This window comes from Sphaerodactylus townsendi, linkage group LG08 (assembly GCF_021028975.2).
Source record: "Sphaerodactylus townsendi isolate TG3544 linkage group LG08, MPM_Stown_v2.3, whole genome shotgun sequence".
NCBI classification, from domain to species: domain Eukaryota; kingdom Metazoa; phylum Chordata; class Lepidosauria; order Squamata; family Sphaerodactylidae; genus Sphaerodactylus; species Sphaerodactylus townsendi.
Window position 1 is genome coordinate 23,650,031 of NC_059432.1, and position 24,602 is coordinate 23,674,632.

The window sequence follows — 24,602 nt, forward strand, 5'->3', positions numbered from 1 at the left end:
ACAGGTCATGAACTACCTGGCTCACAACCACCGGGTGTCCCGGACAAAGGGACAATGGTCTTGCCCCCAGGTGAGGATTAGGCCCAGACGCTGATGCTCCTCTCCGCACGTAGCAGCCAGGTGAGATCATGCATCACATGATGATCTCTCAGTCTCCCGCTCTCCCGGAATTCCCCCCGTTCCGCCCTTCTACACGCCCCCGCTAGAATCATAATAAAAGGTGCCAGGAACCAGCACGCGGCAGAGTCGCTAGGAACACGGACACCCGCGCTCCCGCTGCTGGCGCTCTCCACCAGATGAAACCTCCGCGTCTCGCCTCTTCCTTAGCGACGACCCTGCGGGGATGACTACAGACCCCAGAGCCAGCAAAAATGGCACCTGCACCAGCATAAGGGACAATTACAATGGCACTGGGGCACTTCCACCAGTGTCAGGGAACAGCACAGCAGTGCCACTCATGGGCAGAAGTTCACACCAGTGCCAAAGAGGGCGTGACCAGGGGCATGGCTGTCATTAGTCAGTTCCTTGAGCCCTTTTGGCATCAGAAGTGACAAATTTAACTTAATTTTAATTTATTTTTTAATTTAACTTAATTTATTGTTGTCATGTTGTTCTTGGCCCGTTGGATGCAATGTGGTCCTTGGCCTACTGTACACCACCCAGAGCCCTTCGGGGGTGGGCAGTTTACAAAATGTAATAAATAAATAAATAAGGAAGGTTTTGGGTTGATGATGTGGGTTTCATGTAGTTGAGCTTGTATAAGAGACGCACACCCCAAAGTTGCACGGGACTATCCAATCTTTCCAAAAGCGCTTTGGTGAGTCTTTCAGAAATTGTATTTTATCTTTTAATCTTCAGATAGGACAAGTTGGAAGCCTGCAACACTTGTGTGTGTAGGGGGGAGGGGGGTAATTCCATCTCTCTGTCCATCACACTCCTGACTTCACCATCCTCTGCTCCTGGATGTCTCAGCAGAGGATGCCAGGACCTGATATGGGCTCAGAGCTCATTTCAGGCACCATTGTTATTGTCATCAGGCCCACAGTGGCTCCCAGTATCTCCTACTGCCAAGCTCCAGGGGCATAATGCCCATTAGGCAAAGTGAGCAGTTGCCCAGGGCGCCTCCTTGTAGTGGGCGCCAAAAATGCAGGGTTCGTTTGTGGGTTTTTTGGTATTTTAGTGGGTTTTCTGTATTTGGCCTGTAGGGGGCGCAGTTTTTAGGCTAGCAGCACTGAAATTTCAGGGATGTTTCAGGAGACTCTCCTGATACTATCACCCAGGTTTGGTGAGATTTGGTTCAGTGAGTCCAAAGTTATGGACTCCCAAAGGGGGTGCCCCATCCCCCATTGTTTCCAAAGGGAGCTAATGGGAGATTGGGGCTACACTTTTGAGGGTCGATAACTTTGGACCCCCTGAATTAAACATCACCAAACCTGGGTGGTATCATTAGGAGTCTCTCCTAAAGATACCCTGAAAGTTTGGTGCTGCTAGCTTAACAATTGCACTCCTGACAGCAGGCACCCCCCAAATTTCCCCAGATTTTCCTTTAAAATCCCCCCCCTTTGGCATGGATTTAAAGGGAGAATCTGAGGTCCCCAGTTTAAACATTGAAAGTGATGCTGTTTCAGGGTGGGGAACAATCAACCCCAAAATAGCAACACTTTCAATGTTGTTTAAACTGGGAACCCCAGATTCTCCCTTTAAGGTGGATTGAAAAGGAGAATCTGGACTCCCTAAACACCATTGAAAATGATGCTGTTTGGGGGTGGATTCCTGCATCACTTGTTTAAACGAGGGAGCCCAGATTCTCCTTTTCAATCCACCTTAAAGGGAGAATCTGGGGTTCACAGTTTAAATAACACTGAAATTGATGCTGTTTCCTCCAGTTGGGGGACTGGATACAACACCATAAAATGTTTTCATAGCAGTAATAAAACATTTTGAAAGCATTTCAAAAAATTATTTCTGCTGTGTGACATGGCCTATTGTTGTGTAAAAAATCATTGCTTGGTCACGGTGGGGGAGGGCAGCAGCCCATGGGGGGTGCCAAACTTCAGTTTGCCTAGATACACCACTGGGCATAGCTACAAGGGCCCCGGGGGGGGGGGTGCGTGTTGCACCGGGCACAAACGTGGGGGGGCATCAAACTCAGGTTTTGCCCAGGGCTCCAGTTTGGCTAGTTATGCCACTGCCAAGCTCAGAAAGGCTTCTGTTATCCAGCTTTGTAGCCAACCCAGAGCCGCTCCCAGAATCTATTGCCATTGGGCCCAGAGTGGCTCCTGGCATCTGCCATGGTCTGTCCAAAGCCACTCCTGGAATTTTCACTGCTCCTCTCCAGAGTCACTTCCAGTGTTCTTCAGCATGGCAGAAAGTCCTAGAAAAAATCCCCTGGTGGTCATACTCATTCAAAAGATAAAAGCATAGATAACTTTTTTAAAACTTAAGGGGAAAACGTAAGACCCCCCAAAATTTTAAAAAACTTTTCAGATTTTTCTGCAAGCCAAGGGAATACCCCAATTTCACAGAAAAACCTGTATAGTGTTGGTATGGACCCAATACACAGATTTAGTATTCGTGGATCACACTTACAAGTCGCTATTAGATATACAGATAAGGAATGATTTGTATGTATTTCAAATTTTGATTTCATTTATGTATAAAAGTATATGTCCTATTATTGTTGTCCTTTTGTATTAAAAATTATTAGACTGATTTTAAATAAAAAGCTTAAGAGATAAAGATAAGTGGTCTAAGGCTGGGACACAAGGTTTTCACTTGACACCTGACTTCTTTTCAATCAGAAGGCCCTAACCTATACAGATTGGGTATCAAAGAGAACAGCTATCTCATTATAACCTTGTGATTTAGTACAAAGCTACACGGCCATGCCGAGCCCGGCATGGTGACTTTACCATAAACATTTTGTATTTATTTATTGGCAAATAAACAAGAAAACCTGTAGTTTAATGTGAACTTGGTTAATATGCAAAATGTTGCTGTTCAAGAGAAGTGAAGTTGCAAATGGGTAGTAGACATCACGTGGTATATAAGAAAGTGGACATTCACGTGGTATCTAAAGATTTATGGCAAAGGAAAATCAGTCCTGATGTTTTTTGAAACATAACTCTTCTGCTGTTGGAACAAATTTAATTGCTGTCAAAAGCAAAACATCTCTACTAGTACGTGCAGACATTTTTACTGGATTACTCAGGGCAGAGTGAGACGATATGAGAAACGGAGCCAGAGCTAGATTAAGACATGCTGAGACCCTAAACTATGCCAAGTTTAGGAGAACCTCTAGCATAACCACAAAGAAAATGCAAACAATACCAAAAATCAATGGGTCAATTTGCACAAGAGAAGGAATGACATTGAAATTGGGATTTTCAGGCTTGAACAGAAAAAATGAGAAATTCAAAGTTGTCCCACTCCAAAAGTCCATAGAGGACCCTGTGGTTTATCTCAGACAATGCCTATTTTTCAGGCATTTTAGTAGTAGCTGGTGTTTGTTGCCAGTGAACCATTTGGTTCCACTGCAGTCTCTGATATCTGAAAATGAACTTTATTCCATTGAAAGTAAGGCCTATGAAGTCTAAAGCTTCCCAACTTCTCAGTGGGTAAATACAATTTCATTTTCATTCCTTTACAGTCAGGAACAGATGCAGTGAAGTTAAGATAAAATGTGACTTTGCTACAAAGTTATTTGTCAGTGTGCGCAAACTGTCATCAAGTAGGATGACTTAGGAGACCCCTTATGAGGTTTTCAAGGCAAGAGTCTAACGCCATTTCCGTCTAAATATCCCGGGATGGGCAAGTGAAATATCCCGGTTCGTGCAAGTTTTCCACATGGTTCCCAGTACTAAAGCGGCCCTGCCCCAGTGTTCCTGGGGTAGGGCCGCTTTACGCTCCTGTTTGTAAGATACCAGTTCTAACCAGGTATAATTGTGCGAGTGTGGTTTGCCATTGTCTACCTTTGCATGGCAACCCTGGTATTTCTTGGTGGTCTCCCATCCAAACCCTAACCAAGGCTGACCCTGCTTAGCAGCCATGATCTGATGGAACTGAGCTAGCCTGGGCTGTCCAGGGCACAAAGTTATCCCTCCTCATCACTCCTCATCAAATATGCAGTTGATACTGAAAATCTCTGGGAAAGGGAATGAGCAAAAATTCAGGCTGAGGCTCCAAGAATGGAATCCTAAACAGAGTCACACCTTGTGATAACAAATATGTCTTGGGAAAATACACACATATCTGTAAACTCTATGATGAAAAAAGCCTTAAGTTACATCTAGGAAAAGGATAGTCAAGTATACAGTGACAATTTAGCTGGGAACTGGAAGATATCCAAGGATAAAATCTCAGTGTTGGTCTAGTGGTCGAAGGGAGCCATGATAGATTGGGTTGAGTACCATGTCCTGAAGCCCTAAAAGCAATACCCAAGACTCTGGGGTGATTAGAGAGCTAGCTAATACTTGGCAAGAAGCTTTCAGCCTGACACAACTCTTCCAAAGTATGACTGATCCTGAAAAAGCACTCCCAAGCTGCAGCAAAAAGGTTAAAAGCTGTCAACCTGGAGTGGCTCCTGGCACCAAGGAGGAATCTTTTGGCCCAGCGGCTTTTTAAAGAACTCTAAGCCAGACTTTCTCAGCCGTCCTGAAGTGGGAAAGTGGGGAAGGAGGATCAAGAGAAAGGTTTGTGATACACCCATCCAAATCCACTGACACCAACTGAAGGGTGCTAATTTAGCTTAGGAGTGCACTGCAAATATTTTGAGGGACTACTGGATTCTTGGTTTTCTTTGGTTATGTTGACATGGTACAGGAAATTATACGTGGAAGAAGGAAGAATCTTGAAGTGTGTTGGATAACCTAGAATGCCACAGTACCTCAGTGAGTACAAATATAGATGCCCCAGCCCTTAGAAATTAAGACTCCTGCAGTCATATGAAACAAGGAAGATACATATCTCTGGTCCAAGTTCCTTGTCTTTAAACAGGGGCCTGCCTCAATCACATATAAAGCAGGGATGGGAGCTCAATTTGGATTGCCAAAGGGACATATATTCTGAGTGTGATGAAACTTCATCCTGCCTGACTCTCTTTACCCACATAGTCTTATCTACTTTTCAGCTGGCTCTGGTGCTAAAAGTGACCCTGGTTGAGACAACTATACCTGGGTAAAGGACTGTGTGTGGGGGGGGGGATCAGCACCACCTACTCTGTTACCCCTTTGCCATTTTAACACACTGTTCCCATGCCGCCAATCTTGCTTTAGACATGGTTAGGCATACGCTCAATTGGAAGACCTCACACGATATCTGGATATTGGCTCCCTTCGGAAAGGACAGTAAGGCCAGCTTGGCTAAGAAGCCATGTACGCTTCAAGGGGTTGGAGTCGGTCGTACATGGACACCGCAGCCATTAATCTCCCCCACAGGACCGCTCTCACAAAGCGCTCCCGGTAAATCGACAGAGGAAGATGGCGCCACCGGGAGCCTTGCCCGTTGCCCGATCGACCCTGCACCTTCCCTGCGTAAACCCGTCGACGCATCGTCGCTGAGGCCAGGGGTCACACCCCCTGCCCTGCGCGACCGCTCTGGAGTCGCAGGGCAGGGGCTGGAAGCTGCCGTTTTCCAAAAACCTCGCTCGGGGAGCAAGGTGGGAAAATAGCGGCTTTGTGCCGCTGGGGAGGAGCAAGGGCAGCGAAGCAGCTGCGCCCCCCCGATGCGAACAGCTCCCTAGGGAAGGCATTTTTGCCGTCCCTAGGGCGCTGTAATTGGCCCGTGTGGAAAGGGCCTAAGAATCCATTAAAGCAACACCACCGTAATATACATATAACCAACTGAATTCATTTAGACACCATTATTATGCAAGGACCAAATATATGTAACTCTAGACAGTTAACAACCAAGCTACGCTAAAAAGAGAGAGAATGCCATAATGAGCTTTAAGAGCTATTCTGGTGAGAGGTCAGGCTCACTAAAAAGGGATCTTCTTCCATATGATGTGATTTGTTTTCATGCTTCAGACTTTGCTCACAGTGCTGGAAAATCAGTAATTTTTTTGCTCAAATAAACCTGTTAATTTGTGTGCAAAAGGTTCCCTTGCTTGAATGTATTTTACATGTGATATACAGCTAAGTTGACAGTTGCAATATAGCAACAATCTAATTAATTTCCTGGACAGCCAAGCACTTCTGTTTATTGAAAATGCCCTCAATATCATTAATCATGCTGTTGCTCAGAAATACACGGAACTACTTTGCACAATTTTAAGAAATTTTAAAATAGATTTTCTTGATAACTTCCCCCTTTTTATAACACACATAAAGTATTAAGATGGTAACCTGCAGTACCCCAGAAAGTAATAATAGAAGCATCAGAAGGATGCAGTAAATTATAATAACTAATAGTACTAAACTGAAACAGCAGCATTTATGCTTACTTAAATGAACATGAGATCTTTTCACTGTCCAAGTGTCAGTGGAATTAAATCAGGCCTCAGCTACATGTTTGCTATGCCAAGGAGAGAAACTACATTAAAACAAAGTAATTATTTTTCTTAAAGACAACTCCTCAGTGGATATGGCTCACCTATAATTCCTTGCTATAGTTTGGACAATGAGAAAAGTCTCTTACATTTATACAGAAAAGTATTGGTTGGATGAGCTCTACAGCAATATGGAATGACTATGCCTGGATATTGAGGCCATAACTTCCATAGATGCTCAAAGAAAATTCACTACTTTTAACCTACAGAACATTTCTACCTGGAAGTACCTTCTCAGACTAAGGTTTTTAACCCAATAAGTCCTTCGCTTCCTAGTTCTTCAGAGACCACTATTGGAGGTAACAGGGAGCTACTGTGGTCATTCCTTATGGGACTTAGATCTGTTGTTCCACTTAGGATGCTTCTGAAGTATTGCTTAGGTACCGGGGAGAATGAGAGAACAATGTAGGATATGATGCATAAATGCCTGTTAAGGCAATTTCCATTTTTTCCCAAAGGATACGTTCTCTATAGTTGCCCATAAAAAAGACAGATGTTTTCAAGGCAAGTGCAAGAAGGAAACATTAGAAGGACTCTAGTCTTGCCTCAGACTCAGGGGGGTGACAATGCTCTGAAGAATTTGGGTTGGGCCTTTGTGTCATTGAAACCCAATGTCCTAATTCCTTTCAAACAATACATGTTCCCCTTCCCCCCCCCCAGTATTTTCTTCATAATTTTATCAAACAGCAGTAAGTTCATTCTTTGTAATATCTTCTCCCATATCTCCTAATTGACTCCAGCTTCTTTCATCCAGTCCGCATACATTGACCATATCTTCAAAATTTCGCTCTGTTTATCTTACCACAGTTTATTTTTTGTTATTATATCGAACATGTCCAGTGTCACTTGTTCCCATATATATTCCAACCATCTCTGGATTGTCCATTTTTTCTTTTCTTTCCAGCCTAAAGCTACTGTTGCATGTGCTGCTTTGATCATTATTTTATACATATAGCTATATTTTTAATCTACCCTTCTATCCTCCATTATACCCATGAACATTAAATCATTATTTATCCCAATGTTAATCTTTACCAGTTTCTCGATGTATAACATTATGGTTGTCCAAAACAATGTCCTAATTCTTATACTTTTTCCCATTAAAAGATCTCAGGAGACGTCTGAATTAATCTGTCACAGCTTCCTGGACCTTCTTTGTGGTGGAATGCTGCACTGGGTGTCTGCCGAGTTCCATTCCCCACCCCCACCCTGAGGGAAAGAAAATGGTTGGCGCAACAGTAGAAAAAGGCAAATCTTGCTGATAGCCATCAAAGGCAATATAAATGTGTTTTTTACCGAAGTTCTTAACAGTGCAGATCATGATGCTTTTGATGAAGGCAGCACTTAAATAAGATCCATAAATGCCGAAAGAGAATCTGGACTTTTTTAAAAATGTGGAAACACAACTTTAACTTCTGTCAAAGAACACACGACTGCACTTGGATCTTTTAGTGAAAACAAGTATAGGAGAATTGCACTGAGTAATAATGCAGAGGGCTTATTCATACATCGTAACTAGCTCTACCTGGCCTCGTGAGTTGTCAGAGGTTTTCAGCATTTCTAGGCACAGCCATGCCACTGTTCCTGTTAAGAGAAGTGTGGACAGGACAGCTTTAGGGTTCAAGGGAAGCAGTGAGTACAAACGAAATATTTAGTGGGTGCCCCTTTCTATTGTAGCATGCATTTGAAAAATTAGCTTTCAGTTATATAACCTGCAGCTGAAAAATGCAACCTTCTGCAAAATCTAGCAAGCTCTGCATTATTACAAAGACTGTCAACCTTTGTTAACCTCAAAACATAAACAGTCTTTATTCCTAATTTCTTTGGGGAAAAAAATCTGAAGTTCTCCCCTCTTTTATCTTTCTGTCTTTGGGCTTTCATGTGAAGTTTACATTTTCTTCAATAATAAGCTGTACATAAATAGTGAACTCCTTCGCAAACATTGGTTCTCACTGTAATTTTTGCATGGCTGGATTTTTTCTGCGTGTGTGTGTGTGTGTGTTTTAACATAGACTATTTAGGAATTCTTTAAAAGCACCGTTTCAAGAAACAGATTTTTTTGCATTGAAATATCTGACATCGCTTAAAATTCTAAAAAACTCTGGACCAGGCAAAACGTTATTTTTTTTGTCACAGTACTGGACACAAATTATAAATTGCAGGAACTCAATACGAATCGCAATAAGAAAGGTGTACCCAAAATCTCAACGATAACAATGGGAAAGTAATAAGCCAACTATTGCTAATAACTTATTGACACACTTTTATGGTTCCTACTAGCGGTGTGTGTTTGGCAAAGATTAACTGAAGCCCCCCCCCCCAAGACCTTAGTGGTATTTTTCAGTAGGGGTGGGGGGGGGTTCCTGAAAAAATGATGGTAATATAAGGAAGCCAAAAAGCGAATCCCCCAAAAATGCTGACTTGTTTTTGCATTTTTTTAGCCTTGTTACCATTTAAAAAGGATGGGGGGGACCTCTCTCCCCTTTCCTCTCACCCTCACTTGCCTGCAGACTGCCACTGCCTCCGAAGTCCACATAGGCTCAAAGGCGACGATAGCGCAGAGCTAAGTGCTAGGCCTGGCTGAGCCAAGCACAGGGTTCTGCTGCTCTGTGTGGCCACTGACACCTCCAAAGTCCACATGAACATTGGAGGCAGCTGAACACAAGCCCAGTCCACATCAGCTTAGAGGCAGTAGGAGACACAGGCAGATTCCACACAGCATAAATATGTCTTTAGAATGTTATAAAAAGATCCATTTTGGAATTTTGTGTTCCCACAGAATAGGAGAACACAAGCGTTCCTAGCCAAAATTGATCTTTTTTTCCCTGCATGCTGCACAGCGATCTTGTCAGTTTCACAGTGGCGCCCACCCTTGCTGCAGTAGATTATCTGTGAAGGTTCCCCGTGGAGGTTTCCTCTGATTGCAGTTTATCCATTGCTATTTTACTGTGAAATGTAGATGAATAAAGCCCGGAAAACCCACCACAACTAGATGGATAGCGTTTGTTTAGCCTAGTGATCCTGCGCAAGTGCCATTTTTCTATTGGGAGGGATGTCTGTGAAGCTACGGTGATCCAAATATGGCCATATTGCAGCTTCTCTAATTGTATTGTTGTAGCTTTGTAGACATCCCAGGCTTATTACATCTCTTATTACATGTGAACAAAATCACTAGGCAAAACAAACTTCTACTTCATATTAGTGAAATAGCAAACAGATGAGCTGCAAGTGGAGGAAACCTCTGTAGGGAATCTTCATGGAGAATCTGCCACAGCACACAAAATGGCAGGCATGAGCAGTGGAAATGAAAGAGGTTTGGGCAGGAAAAATACAGTGTTCCTACATGTTGGTGTTTACTCAGCAGGGAGGAGTTGTCTTCTGCCTGAGTTTGGGGTGTGGGGGAGGGAGAGATAGCTAGTTGAGTGATTTTTGAAAACCCGGGTTGAGAGGAATATAACAGGCTGAACTCATTTTGTGGAAGAGAGCTGTGCAAAGTTCTTTTCCAAAATGCTTTTTATAATATCCTAAAGACATTATATATCCCCCACAGAGTTCTGCACCACCTGCTGCTTCCAAGACCCATGTGGAGGCAGCTTGCAAGTTCTGGGGGAAAAAATGGAAAATAAACCACTAAAATGTGGGGCAGGTCAAACAGGCACATCCATAGCAGTAAATATTGGGTCTGTGCATTCACATATGCCAAACTTGGGTCAGGGGAACAGCTATCCAGACAGAGCCAAAAAGCCCCAAAACTGGCCCATTGCCCATGAAAGGGCACAGGGGGGAAATTCCAGAGTTCAGTGAGAGAGTTGGAGAGATTTCAGTACAACTTGTTTCCACTTGAAATAATTGAATATTCCATTGGATAGATGGAAGCACCCCTTTGGGAGCCTATAAAATTGAACCTCTGACCCAAACTTCACCAGACTTGGGGGTTCTTCTTAGGAGAGCGACCTGCAGCCAATTTGATCCCTCTACCTTGACAAAAAAAAAACCCATTCAAACCTCAAAAAAATTCTGCATAGAATTTAATGTAGGCACAGATTTTCAGATATCCAGAAAAGAGCTGAAAACAATTTACTGCCAGGAGTATTTGGCTTTTCTGAAAATTTTCAGGTTCAATAAACCTGAATGCAAAAAATATTGAAATAATGGTGCAGCACACCCCTAATAAACATCCTATTCAGTTTGTCTGTTCTAGGTTGTGTTCAGTGGTAGAAACATGCTAACTTCAAAGCTGAGACTTAAACCACTTTTGCCAATAAGCTACACACACATTTGTATCATATATGAATATAAGATGCTTGGCATCTGTGAAGCTGGTGGTGGCATAAGACAGGTGGTCTGCAATCAGCAAGATATGGTTTTCAATTACTAAAAGCAGCAAGAATCCCTGACCAGTAAGCTTCATGTGACCAGCTCAGGTATACTACTATGAAGGTATTTTTCTGGCTCCATCTTGCTGCACCACAAAGTCCCTCCTTCAGTCAAGAATTCAGTCAAAAAAGACAGAATTTTTCTCCTTCTCCCCAAACGAACTCAAAGGCATCAAGTGAAGTTGATGGGCAGCAGATTCAAGATGGGCAAAAGGAATTTGCTACTAGAGGATGGAATCACAGTCTCAGGCATAGACAGCTTTAAAAGGGAATTAAACACATTCAGGGAGGATAGGTCTACCAATGGCTACTAGCCCATGGTGACTAAAAAGAACTTCCACATTCAGAAACTTTAAACCTCTCAATACCAGTGACAGGAGACAACATCAGGAGAAGTCCTCAACCTCTGTGCTGTGTTATTGGCGTTCCAGAGTAGCTGGTTGGCCACTGTGTGATGCTGGAGTAGATGGTCAGCTGGTCTAATCTCACAGGGTCTTTATGCTCTTAATTGATCAGTGGCGCAGAGGTAGAATTCCTGCCTGACATTTCTCAGATGATCAGTTTGCAATCCATTGCAGGTTTTGGTCCTAAGAGGACTATCCACATGCGGGTTATTATGCAGTAAGCTCATGTTCTTCCAACAAACTTTGACAGATATTGTGGAACACGAGATGAGGCTAAGAAGAGAACATGCTTGAATGATAAAGAACAATTTTGAGGAATCTGGAATTAGTCAACAGCCCTATAACATGACTCCTACTAATCTTTATCAAAATTACAACAGAAACCCTTTGATATTAGTTCAAGCTTTTAAATATATTTAGACAGATTAAAGTTAATGAAATGAACAAAATATGTGTTGCTAGGAACAATGGGTTGGATCCAAATAATTGAGAGTGGAGTGAATTGCCTCCCCCTGACTTCCACTGCCCCTGTTATATCCAAAATATTGCTCCTGTGGCTTAGGGTACCCTAGTGGACAGCTCAGAATTTAGATTCTCCCCCTGCTCTTCCTCATGGTGGTATATGAGATTTTCCCTTTCCCATTTCACACTCACAACTATCCTGTGAGTTTGGTTAGACTGAGAGAAAGTGATTGACCCAAAGAGGTACAATGGATTTTATGGTACAGGGGGGATTTCAGAACCCGGGTCTTATCCAGCACACTAACCACTACACCATACTGTGACGCAGAATGGGAGAGACCTGCAATTCAAGAGGAAAATACACAGAAACCACAAAGCCTTTTGCAAGAGCAAAAGAACATCTCACTCATGGTAAGGCTAGTTTGTATCCAACCCATTACCATTAATGGTGTCTTTAATCTGCTGTATGTAAGTATAGGGCACAAAGACAAATAAGAAGTGAGTCTAAATGAGAAAAACACTTCTCATTCTGAACTCGGTTTCTTGGCATTACTGCCAAACCCACCTCAATAAGCCGGCATGTGTGTTCTTGAAATATAGCTGCGTATTCCTTTATTTCCTTTTCTCGTCCATTTTTAGCTGCTTCAGTGAGCACTAGAAGTGGGACAGTTGTATCCAAGAATGAGTCTGAGATATGATCAATGATAGCTTTGCGAAGCTGGAAAAAAAGAGAACACTGCCAGTCAATTAATATGTTGCACCTAAATATTGGGAAATGATGAACATCCTATGCCAAATTTGAGATCTAAAACCCACTTGGATTTAATTGTTTTAGGCCCACTATGTTCCCCCATTCTTTATATCTACAGTTTCCTAGCTCACACATTACATTTGTCCATCATAGCATGTGCCCCAGTATAACACAAATCACCCTTGAGACCCAAGATCAAAACTCAAATACAACCCCATAAAATAATTCCATACTTTTATTCTTTGCCAGTGAAAACCCACTTAAATAAGCATGGCACATGGAGAAGGCATCACTAGCTTACACTAGTCTTCAAGGGATAAGAGTATCATGTGTGTACAGAAGGCTACTGATTACGCTTGTCTATGCACTCCTAGAGCCAGTGTGAAGTAGTGGTTTGGAGAGGCGGACCAGAGTTTGATTCCCCACTCCTCCACATGAAACCTGCTGAACGATCTTGGGTCAGTCACAGTTCTTTCAGAACTCTTAGTCCATGCAGGGGCAGGCAATGGCAAACTACCTCGAAATGTCCTTTTGCCTTGAAAACCTCTCAGGATCACCATACGTCAGCTATGAGTTTATAGCACTTTCCACCAAGTGTGTTCCTATCAGGAACACACAGGACAGGTTATAGTCACTAGAGAAGGGCCATTTCTAAATGATTCTACATGCAATGCCGGAACACAGATAAAGTGTTCTTAGGTGGAGTTTGCAGTGGTGGTAACAGAAGAGTTGCCTCAGTCATAAAGATTAACAGAAATGAAATCTTATGAGACCTTGTTATTCTCATGATATTGCCACACCAGTAAATATGGTTCCATTTCAGGGGCTGTTTAAGAACTTCGAGCTTGTATTATTAAATTTTATATGTGTTAAGCATATGAAGACAACTGAAGACAATCATATTTCTATTGCATTTCCTAACTGTTAATGAATGCTCCCCATGGCAGCAAAGTGATACTCAAAATGTTATAATAAAGGTTGCTATAATATATGGAATGAGAAATGCCCGATGTTCAAGCTTGATTTTAAAAAAGGAAGATGGACTAGAGATCATATTGCAAATTTATGTTGGTTACTGGAGCATATGGGAGAATTTCAGAAGAAAATCAGCTTGTGTTTCATAGATGGCGTGCTAGGAAAAGAAAAGAGGAAGACCCGGAATGAGATGGATTTACTCTATAAGGGCCCACAGTTTGCAAGACCTGAGTAAGGCTGGGACACTGATTTATAGGGTTGCCATGAGAAGGAAGGGACTTGATGGCATTTAACACATACACACACAGCAGTTGATTTCATGCTGTGCCACACAGGCTGAATTTGTCTACACTTAATTCTCCTCATAAGCAGCGTTGAAATAAACTTTTAGAGGAAAAAAAATCCCAAGAGCGGCATTTTCTTCACCCAGATATATTGATGGATGTTGCATTTCAGGAAGGACATATTTATTAAAATGTTTTTCCCTCATAGATAATCTACATCACGTATTTCCAGAAAGGAAGCACAGGATAAACTCTGAGACGGAAAACTCAAAGCTCATGTCTCGCCTTGGTCATGAACACACTACCTAGCCTTAAACAGAACACTGTTTCTCAGCCTCATTTCACATCTGCCACAGGGATAAAAATAAATTGACTACCTTACCAGGATGTCAAAAGAATTATCAAGATAATGTATTTGAAAGATCTGACATTCAGAAGAACCGGTCGTTGTTATTGCTGCTGTTGTGTTGCACAACTACTCAGATTTTTTTAACCTGGCTGGAAAACTCAACAAGACATTTGATTGCCTAAACCATAGACCTCTGGATAATTAAATTAATGAGATCACCAATTATGCCAATTGGTAACACGGAAATACAAGCCTGGATTCCAGTTTTCTCCATCAGCATTAATTGTTCTTGAACTTTTTATTTAAATTATTAAAGAAGGGTAACACTATGCTATAAATTAGCTGCAATTAGGTTTCATCTAAGTTAATCACAGGTAGCTGGACAATTACTCTGTGGACTTGGTTTTATATCTATCTGAGAAAATTAGCCCTTTGTAATCATAGGCTCAGAGAAGTACACAAATCAAAACATTACTGAGAATCACTTCTGAAAATATAATTGACACATCATGGCTAATTGACACTCTGCAGAGTAAGTCCGTTTATACAATGAATCATCATATAGATTAGACCCCAAGGCTTGAGTTATCTCTGTGTTACCCTACTGGTAATCCGCATGATGGAAACTGACTATTATGGCAAGCTGGCGCACATAAAACATGGATCACCACTTGGAGAAATCATTATGAAAAAGCAATTAATCTTTTTCACATATACTGACAAAAATAATAACATGTTTTGCAATGGACAATTTAACTAAATTGATCATTTTAATTACAGCCTAGTTATAATCTCATTATACTGTAATAACATGGAGGCCACCTTTAATACAACAGGGGACTTAAAAATTTTAAAGAGAAAAGATACTAATTGCTTTGCCCACAAAAGGTTTTCTAGGAGTTCCTAGATTCCTGGAGATCACAGTATCTAGTCTTCTGTTGTGGGCCAGCTCAGGCAGCGATCCAGGGTCAAGTTTCAGTGCTTGGAGGTGCCCAGAAAGCAGCCACACACAGGCAGACCACAGTAGACAGGAAGCCTATTCCAGTCCATTTGTCAGGAGGCCAGGGGTTCCAAGAGCAGTCAACATGCAGTCAAGGGCAAGTCGAGTAGCACGCCATCTCCTCTGCTGGTTCAGTGATATCAATAGGGAAGAATCTGCCCAGGCAAATTTCTTTGTCAGTCACTGAAATGCATAACAGCCAGCCTCACCTTTCCTAAAGGAATCAAGGAAAACAAAGCCTATGACTGGGAAACCAGAGTCCATCTCTGGACTACACTGCAGCTGCCTCCAGCCCAACAAAGGATACGTTAACTGAACATGATCAAGGTCCCTGCTAGCTATTTTTCAATGTGCTAATCTCATCCTCCTTTCTCCTACCTAATCTCTGGAAAAGACCAAGTCCATTTTGAATCGGAAAAGCCCCGAAATATGATTGTATCAGTTCCACCCCAAATCTAATCATTTCTAGAGGCTTGCCAGGCTGTAGCCAGCAAGCAAAGTATCTATCTTTTGTTCTCCTTCAAAGAACAAGAGCTGTCTTTGTCCAGGAAGATTAAGGAAGCTTTCTTAACATAGCTAGAGAGCCAGATTTCCCTATAAACTAGCTGCCCACTTTGTAGTCAGTGCCCAGTGTGTCTATTGAGCTGCATTCCAGCTGCTTTCACCCTATTTCGATGAAGCTCAATGCAGGCATTGAATTCTGCTTCTCTGAATCCCTTCTTCAGGAAAGGGTAATTATTACCCTTCCCGCAATGCCCTGATCTATTCCAGACCTTTCCCCTCACCTCTTTCTAAATTCCAGGGCTATGCGAATACTCTATGTGCTTGCATTGTATTCATTGTGTGCCTGTAAGTTTATTATTTTATTTTTCTCAATAAAATTGTTAAACTTTTACTTCTGACTCTTGCAGATTTCTAAGGTGAAAAACCTACCATAAGCAAAGGTGGTAAATATCTTGTAGCTGCCCTCTCCTACAAAGAATGGTCTGTCCACTCTATTGCCCACTCTAAAAGGGACCGATCCCAGCATTTCAGGTAACATATTGTTCATTGTTGTGACATAACTTCAAAACAAGTGGCTATGATGATTGTGGCTTTAGACCTCCACACTGATCTGGGACTATTAAAATTGATCTGCCCTAATATACAACAGGTTTACAGCTCTCTGAAGAGTGATGCCAACAACATTCCTCTCATGGGCCTGGTTGGGGCAAATAGAATTGCCAGAGGCAAGCTATTTATGGCAACTAATGTGGTTATACATCAGGTCCAGCTATCCAGGATTAGTAAAGGGAAATGGAATAGACATAATGAGTGGAACATGTGTGTCCCACCATACTTTTAGAATATCATCTCCTCCTGAAATTAGGAGGAGAAAATTTGGCTATACAAAAAATGTATGAACCTGTGTTAAAAAGGAGAGGCTGCAGCGTTTGGGACTCTTTAGTTTGGAGAGGAGACGTCTGAGGGGGGATATGATTGAAGTCTATAAAATTATGCATGGGGTAGAAAATGTTGACAGAGAGAATTTTTTCTCTCTTTCTCACAATACTAGAACCAGGGGGCATCCATTGAAAATGCTGGGGGGAAGAATTAGGACTAATAAAAGGAAACACTTCTTCACACAACGTGTGATCGGTGTTTGGAATTTGCTGCCACAGGAGGTGGTGATGGCCACTAACCTGGATAGCTTTAAAAGGGGCTTGGACAGATTTACGGAGGAGAAGTCGATTTATGGCTACCAATCTTGATCCTCCTTGATCTCAGATTGCAAATGCCTTAACAGACCAGGTGATCGGGAGCAGCAGCAGCAGCAGAAGGCCATTGCTTTCACCTCCTGCACGTGAGCTCCCAAAGGCACCTGGTGGGCCACTGCGAGTAGCAGAGAGCTGGACTAGATGGACTCTGGTCTGATCCAGCTGGCTTGTTCTAATGTTCTTATGTTCTTAAAAAGTAGTACCCAATAATGAAAAAGAAATCTGAACATATTTAAGATACTGCAAGCATTGATGCTGTATAACAAGTGAGCAAGACTCCTGGAAAAAGGTAGATAATATCTTGCTATCCACAATGTTCTAATCATCAAAGGAATATTATTTGCAGCACGTACTGAAAAACTTCCAATAGCAATGAGGCACATGTTACGCATGGGAATTTGAGTTTTATAAATCCTTCTGAAAAAAATAACATACTATACAGCCACCAGGAAAGAAGCATTTTATGTTTTGCTCAGGGTTGTATAGAAAGCAAGTCCTAAGGAAAGAAAGGATGCTGGCAAGATGTTTGCACAGTGGGAGGCATTAGAAAACATGTTCCTTCGTTAACCTACCTCGGCAGGTCAGATATGGAAGAAGACAATGTTCCAGTACGAATAAACATAGCTGCACCATGAACTCCTTTGTACCTTTGAAGTGTTGTTATTTCACACCATATTCAGGGTACTATCTATTTAGTCCAAGTTTAGCTTCTCCTAGACATGAACCCACACTAGCTACACTAAAATTGTGATGATTTTGTTCAGTCAAGATTATGAAATACAGATACAGACTATGATATGAATTTCTGAGGCCAAGTGATCCCCATCCTCAAATTTCTGTGCAGTCTTTCTGTGTCCTGTATCCGTAATAAATTGTTAGCCTCATTTTTCATACACTTTTTTTTGCAATGTTAATTTTACAATGGCAAAATTAAACTATGTGGATAGGTGACCCATCAAAGAATTTCAAGATAAATGGAGAGCATATTATTTATATTATCTCCCAAACACAATAATGGTGAAATGCAAAGGATATCACTGGAATGATGTATATAAATTATCAATAACCTTCACGATATATAATCTACTAACAGAGAATTAAAGGGAAATCTATGATTAACCACACTATGAAAGATGATAATATGACAATAGACCTTTTATTTTGTGAGAAAAATTATAGAAATTTACAATAGTTAACTGCTCAGGGGGGGGGGGTTACCTATTTTGTATTATTAGGTTTTACAATCAATAATGGCCATTATTGGTAAAAAAAAAAATGACCGTTTTGTTTCCTTAGTCTCTAAACTATTATTTGATTCCACTTTTCATTCTCTGTTAATTCTTGCCTATAAAAATAATTTTAAAACATTTTGTCTTGTCTTGTTTGAAATTCCCCCTCCCCCAGCCACCAATTGTTCTTTCTCTGTTTCTATATCTCCTGGGGTTTTTATTGGCTTCTGTCTATTTCAAGTCTGTTTCTCAGTTGCATTTTTTTTTCTTTGCCAGAGTTGCTTTGGGTCATCTTCTTGTTCTTCTGCTTGGATTTGTTCTGCTGTGATTCTCCAGTTTGACATTACCTCTGTCAGGTCAGGCTTGATTTGCCACAGGGGCACTGGGTTTTCCTGGTCATCTGTACATTGTCACTGGCTCTGTTTGGCTTGCAAGCCCCCATCCCCTCTGTTTCCACTGCAGGACTTCTCTGGGTTGACTTTGGTCTTATTGAGCTTGCCCTGCAAGAGTGGCCTTTGACTCTTCCGGGCTTACAAATGTGCACCCCCCCCCCTTCAGTTTGTTCTGTAGGGATTCTGTGGCTTTACCCTGGTTTTCTTGGGCTTACGCTGCTACAGTGGCTCTGGGCTTGTGCACATTGGCATTGACTTTGTTGGCTTGCAAGAAACTCCTTTTGGAGTTTCCATGGCAAAGATTATCTGGCTTAATTTTGGGTGGCACATTAGGTTTCAGTGTTACTGGGTTCTGCAATGGTTCTACTGGGCTTGTTGTTGGTTCTTCCATGGAAGATATCTGGCCAATGATTCCTGCTTGTAGGCATGGCTTTTGCCCTGGAAGCCATTTAGAGGGTTTTTTCTCATAAGAAATAAGGAAAGATGGCTGGGAGATCACTTGAAATTTGGAGGTTATTTAAAGGACTGGAACCAGTCGCTCCCATGCTATACCTTTAAAAGGTGCATGTACATTTAAAAACAACTCCTCCACCCCTGCCAAGCCAAGCCATCTGGAAAGCTCCCCCACAGAGAATAATGAACACCAAAAATTCAGAAACCTGGGGGGCGGGGACCCAATTCCAAATGCCATACCAGTAATGGGCATTCGAAAACATCAGGAACACCAATATTTTTTTCAGGTCCAATATACCTGAATCTGAAAAATTATTTTTTTCCTCGCACCCCTGGTTATGATAATCACCCTTTCCATTCTGAAAATGCAAATCGCTATGTAGGATAGGAAGGGGCTACAGAATACATTAGGCATTACAGACCCATCTTCCAGTTCCACGTGAAAAAATGATTGGGTATCCACAATTTGCTATTAATTGGTGCAATCCTATGCTGGGTAAACAATGGCCTGACCCATTAACAGTACAGTTTTAAACACTCCGGCCCCTTCCTCACATGCAGAATAATGCACTTTCAATCCACTTTCACCTCTGAAGGTGCCAGCCACAGATGCAGGTGAAACATCAGAAGAAAATGCCACTAGAACACGGTCATACAGTCTGGAAACCACACAACCCCCCAGTGATTCCGGCCATGAAAGCCTTCGACAATACACTTTCACATAGAATAGAATAGAATAGAATCTTTATTGGCCAAGTGTGATTGGACACACAAGGAATTTGTCTCCGTGCATATGCTCTCAGTGTACATAAAAGAAAAATACATTTGTCAAGAATCATAAGGTACAGCACTTAATGATTGTCATATAGGTCTAGTAAGCAATCAGGAAACAATCAGTAGTAATGAAAACATAAAATGTAAAATCATAAAATAAAATAAAATAAAATAAAATGTCAGCACGGGCTATAGTCATACAGTCATAAGTGGGAGGAGATGGGTAATAGGAATGATGAAAAAAGTAGTGCAGTAATTATATAATAAGTATATAATAAATAGTTTAACATTATCGAGGGAATTATTTGTTTAACAGAGTGATGGCATTCGGGAAAAAACTGTTCTTATGTCTAGTTGTCTTGGTGTGCAGTGCTCTGTAGCGACGTTTAGAGGGTAAGAGTTGAAACAGTTTATGTCCAGGATGCGAGGGGTCAGTAAATATTTTCACAGCCCTTTTGTCGACCTGTGCAGTATACAGGTCCTAAATGGAAGGAAGGTTAGCAGCAATTGTTTTTTCTGCAGTTCTGATTATTCTCTGAAGTCTGTGTCGATCTTGTTGGGTTGCAGAACCAAACCACACAGTTATAGAGGTGCAGATGACAGACTCAATGATTCCTCTGTAGAACTGTATCAGCAGCTCCTTTGGCAGTTTGAGCTTCCTGAGTTGGCGCAGAAAGAACATTCTTTGTTGTGCTTTTTTGATGACATTTTTGATATTAGGTGACCATTTTAGGTCATGAGATATGATGGAGCCTAGAAATTTAAAGGTCTCTACTATTGATACTGTGTTGTCTAGTATTGTGAGAGGAGGTAGGATGGGAGGGTTTCTCCTGAAATCTACCACCATTTCTATGGTTTTAAGTGTGTTCAGTTCTAGATTGTTCCAGTGGCACCACGAGGCTAGTTGTTCAACCTCCCGTCTGTATGCGGTTTCATCGTTGTCTCGAATGAGACCAATCACTGTTGTATCATCTGCAAATTTCAGTATTTTAACAGATGGATCGTTTGAGATGCAGTCATTGGTATACAGAGAGAAGAGAAGTGGTGCAAGTACACAGCCTTGGGGGGCCCCTGTGCTCATTTTACAGGTGTCTGATGTAATTTTTCCTAGCTTCACCTGCTGTTTCCTATCTGTTAGGAATTTCAATTGTTTGAAAGTGATTTTTTTATTCCGCACGGTAAAATCCAGCTGCAAAGTGCATTGAAAGTGGATTGAAAATGCATTATTCTGCATGGGCAGAAGGGGCCTTATTTAACTTTGAAGAGCTCTGCCCAGTAGCTTTGCAATCACTTTTTGCCATGTTACACAAGTACCATGATCAACACCTTTGCGAAATTATGGACTTCTGGTAATTCTGCTGTGCTAAAACCCCTCTTCCTATTTGCTGCATACCAGAGTTGTCTTTAAAAAACAAAATATTTTCCCCCTCCACAGTTGCTTATATAAATCTCCATTTAACACATTTAGCCACAGGGGAGATTACCTGCCGACGGAGGTCTCTTGTTTTCTTGCACATATTGTCTATTGCAATATTCAATGCGTTACTTTTTTCTTTTTTGTCAGCCTAGGGGAAAAAATATGCAGGAAAGAGATATTTTAACTGCACAAAGGAATCCAGACATTACTTCAAGTTCCTTACTAAAAACCACAGTCTGATAGCACCAACAATGTATTTTCTTCCTATGGTCCCTCTATAGCAAATCATATCTTTTTGAAGACAACAGAGGTATGAGTGTACTTGTCGGACAGTGATGGTTCATTCAGTCAGACTCCACACACCACCATGTTACCAACTTCTGGCTTCAAGAAGGTGACCACAAATTAACAAACTGCATATAGATGAACCATGGATGAATAAACAACCATCTTGTCCCTTGTTCACTTTCCCACTGGTTTAGGGGCTCTTCTAGAAATTAGAATAAATAATTCCTTACCGTTATGTCAGTTAAAGCAACGGTTCTTCCCATTCAGAGTTAAATCTAAATCATTTTATTTACGGTCATCGATTAGAACAGCAATAACAGAAATACACAATTCAGCAATAATGAATCACGAATCAAAGATAGTACATAGTACAAAACATATAATCAATATTGCTGACTGAGGAGATGTTCGCAGGAATTAAATAATTTATATAAACATTTTTCCTCTGACTTATGTTTAAAATTCCGTTACACCTAAAATTGCGATACAATGGATAAAAGTACAAAGATTGGAACAGTGATAAAAATTTTAGGTATTAAAGGCCCCTACAGTATTGCAAAGAGGAAGCCAATAAGGACTGGCTAAAAAACTGGACTTCCGGCCAAGTCTAAAAAAATTGGACTTCTGGCCAAGTCTGGCTAAAAACTGAACTGATCTAATCTTCCCTTCCCTTGACTATTCGGCCACAGGATATCTCTTTTTGTCTTTACAGATCAGTGCACAGAAATGTGCCATTTCCCGTGTGGTTTTCTGGTTTCTGCCCGACAATATATAGTCCAGTAAATCTTTATGATTTAGGCCGGTTGAGGCAGACAGGACAGGACTAAGGATTTCCTTTCGGGGCTGATCGTACATGGGGCATCTAAAAAGCATGTGATCGGTAGTGTCAATTACCATGCAGAGTTCAAAATAACCAGGAAACACACTTTAGTGCTATGCAGTGAACACTAATGCAACTGAGGCAAACTGTGAGAAATGCTGAGTGAATTTTAAACGACCACTAAAGTGCTTTAATGTCTAGCCACAAACCTGTAGCCCTTTGGGAAGAGCCTTTAAACAGAATGAGCTATTCTCTAGCCTTCAAAATATTTCATATTTAAGTTATCTGTAATATGTAACTGTCTCTTGGAAATGGCTGAAGACTACGGCATCCAGAAGAAGTTTCATCAGTGAAGAGTGACTTCTCTGTGAAGGTATGGGGTAAACCCCCTGTAGCAGAGTTGCACAACACACTGGAATGCAGTATGAAGTCAGACGCACACAGCAGCTCAGCTTCACAGAAACGGTTCTACTTTTATTCATTCACAAATATAGCTCACACAGACAAAGTGCTCTGCCAGGCAGTGTGAAGACAAGTGTCTCACAGACCTAAGTACACTGCAGCCTTATATCTGGTTTACTGGCCAATCACAGCTCTTTACCAATTAAACCTAGAATGTGGCTGTGTCATGTGATATCTGTCAGTTAGATTTTGATGATCAGACACCGGTTACAACAGTGCTCTGACATTCTCTGCCTCCTCCCTCCTGCTGTAGCCCAAAATGTTATGGGACTGTTGGTAGACAGAAGGTCCCCATGGAGAACGTGTGGGGAAATCAGGGGTCTGCTGTAGGAGGAGGAAATGGTTGAAAATCACTCCTTATTTCATACAGATAAATGATCACCAGAATACAACCTATTATTTGAATGTGACTGATTTAAATGTGATGTTCACAGGTACTCTAGGTGAACATATACAGCCCAAAGAACAGAAATGTTTATTTAGTTAGTTAGTTTATCCTGCCTTTCTCCCCAATGGGTTGCCAAAAGAGCTTTCATTTAAATTTCAGTGTTAACTATTGGTTGGCATTATGTCGTTTCTAGAGATGGACATATCTCCCATTTTTTTTGTCACCATATGTTGTCACACCCTAACCTGGATAGCCAAGGCAGCCCAATCACATCACATCTTGGAAGCTAAGCAGGGGTGTGGTCCATTTGACCGGATCAGAATTCTAGCAACTCCTCATCTTCCAGCAATCCCTCCTTAGCCAAATAGTTTGGTTTAAAGCATTTCAATGTGTATCAATCTAAACTGCTTCCTAAAATTCCTGGAAGAATCAAATAGGGAAAATAAAGATGAACAAAAATGTCTGTTTATATTTACACACACACACACACACAAAGAAAGTAATGTGGGTCCGGAAAACTCCAAATTCACCAGTGGCTAAAGGAATAATCACCCATTATGATTCCCAAAGAAAAATCTACACAAGCCTGCTTAACATATTTCCCAGTATCTGAGGCAGCCTCACAGTCTGACAGTTTGCAATTTTCATGGAACCTGGATGATCAAACTTCCTGCTAAAAAACATATTGACTTGAAGGGTTTATTTTTTAAAAATCTTGAAACATTAAAAAGGATCTTCAGGACATTTCAACCTTCTTCTCAGCAATTCTACTATCAATGCCTGGGTTAAGTACTCAGTTAAATAATGAATGTCAAGCTACACTTTAGCAAAGCCGCAGAGACCTACAAAGAACATATGTTTGATTAACCACATACTCAACTATGATAGGAATATGTATACGTGCATGAGGGCATCGGAATGCAAAAGCATTCCTGCAGTCTTTTTCAACTGCTCGCTCAATTATTTACACCCCATGTTTTAGTACACTTCCTTCAAAGGCAGTTTCCAATCTCTAAAAGTAGTAAAATAATAAATGTAAAACAACAAAATAACATGGAGTGACTAAACAATTCACAGATTATAAAACTGACCTGACAAAAAAAATCCTGACCATCTCATCTAAGGACCTATTAGCAAACTAAACGGAACTGAGGTGGAAGGGGGGGGGGGGCTAATACAAAGGAAGGAAACCAAACTCAAGAAAGTTTGGAAGAATAAGCATGGTGACTAAAACTTAAGTGGAGAGGGAGAGATCAACAGTAAGGGCACCAGAGCAAGAAAAAACCCACTATACCTGCTACTTACCAGCCACAATTTTAGAAGGTGGGAAGCACACAGAGGACAGCATCTGAAGATGATCTTTGTTTATGAGGAGGAGCTTTTATAAGAGCAGCAGAACCTTTAAATACCTCATCACCAGTCCACCTGGGCTTTATAGGAGATAACAATCACCTTTAATTGCTCAAATTAGCAG

General features: G+C 41.3%; 1 protein-coding gene across 1 annotated transcript in view; it reads right to left on the minus strand.

The window, feature by feature from the left end:
• CTNNA3 (catenin alpha 3) overlaps positions 1–24,602 on the minus strand; it is an 892,356-nt gene that overhangs the window by 418,938 nt on the left and 448,816 nt on the right. The window contains exons 7-8 of the mRNA XM_048506869.1: positions 21,238–21,318; positions 12,355–12,507 (exon numbers count right to left, since the gene is read on the minus strand). Of these exons, the coding sequence (XP_048362826.1) occupies positions 12,355–12,507; positions 21,238–21,318 (234 nt within the window). The remainder of the gene's footprint in view (positions 1–12,354; positions 12,508–21,237; positions 21,319–24,602) is intronic.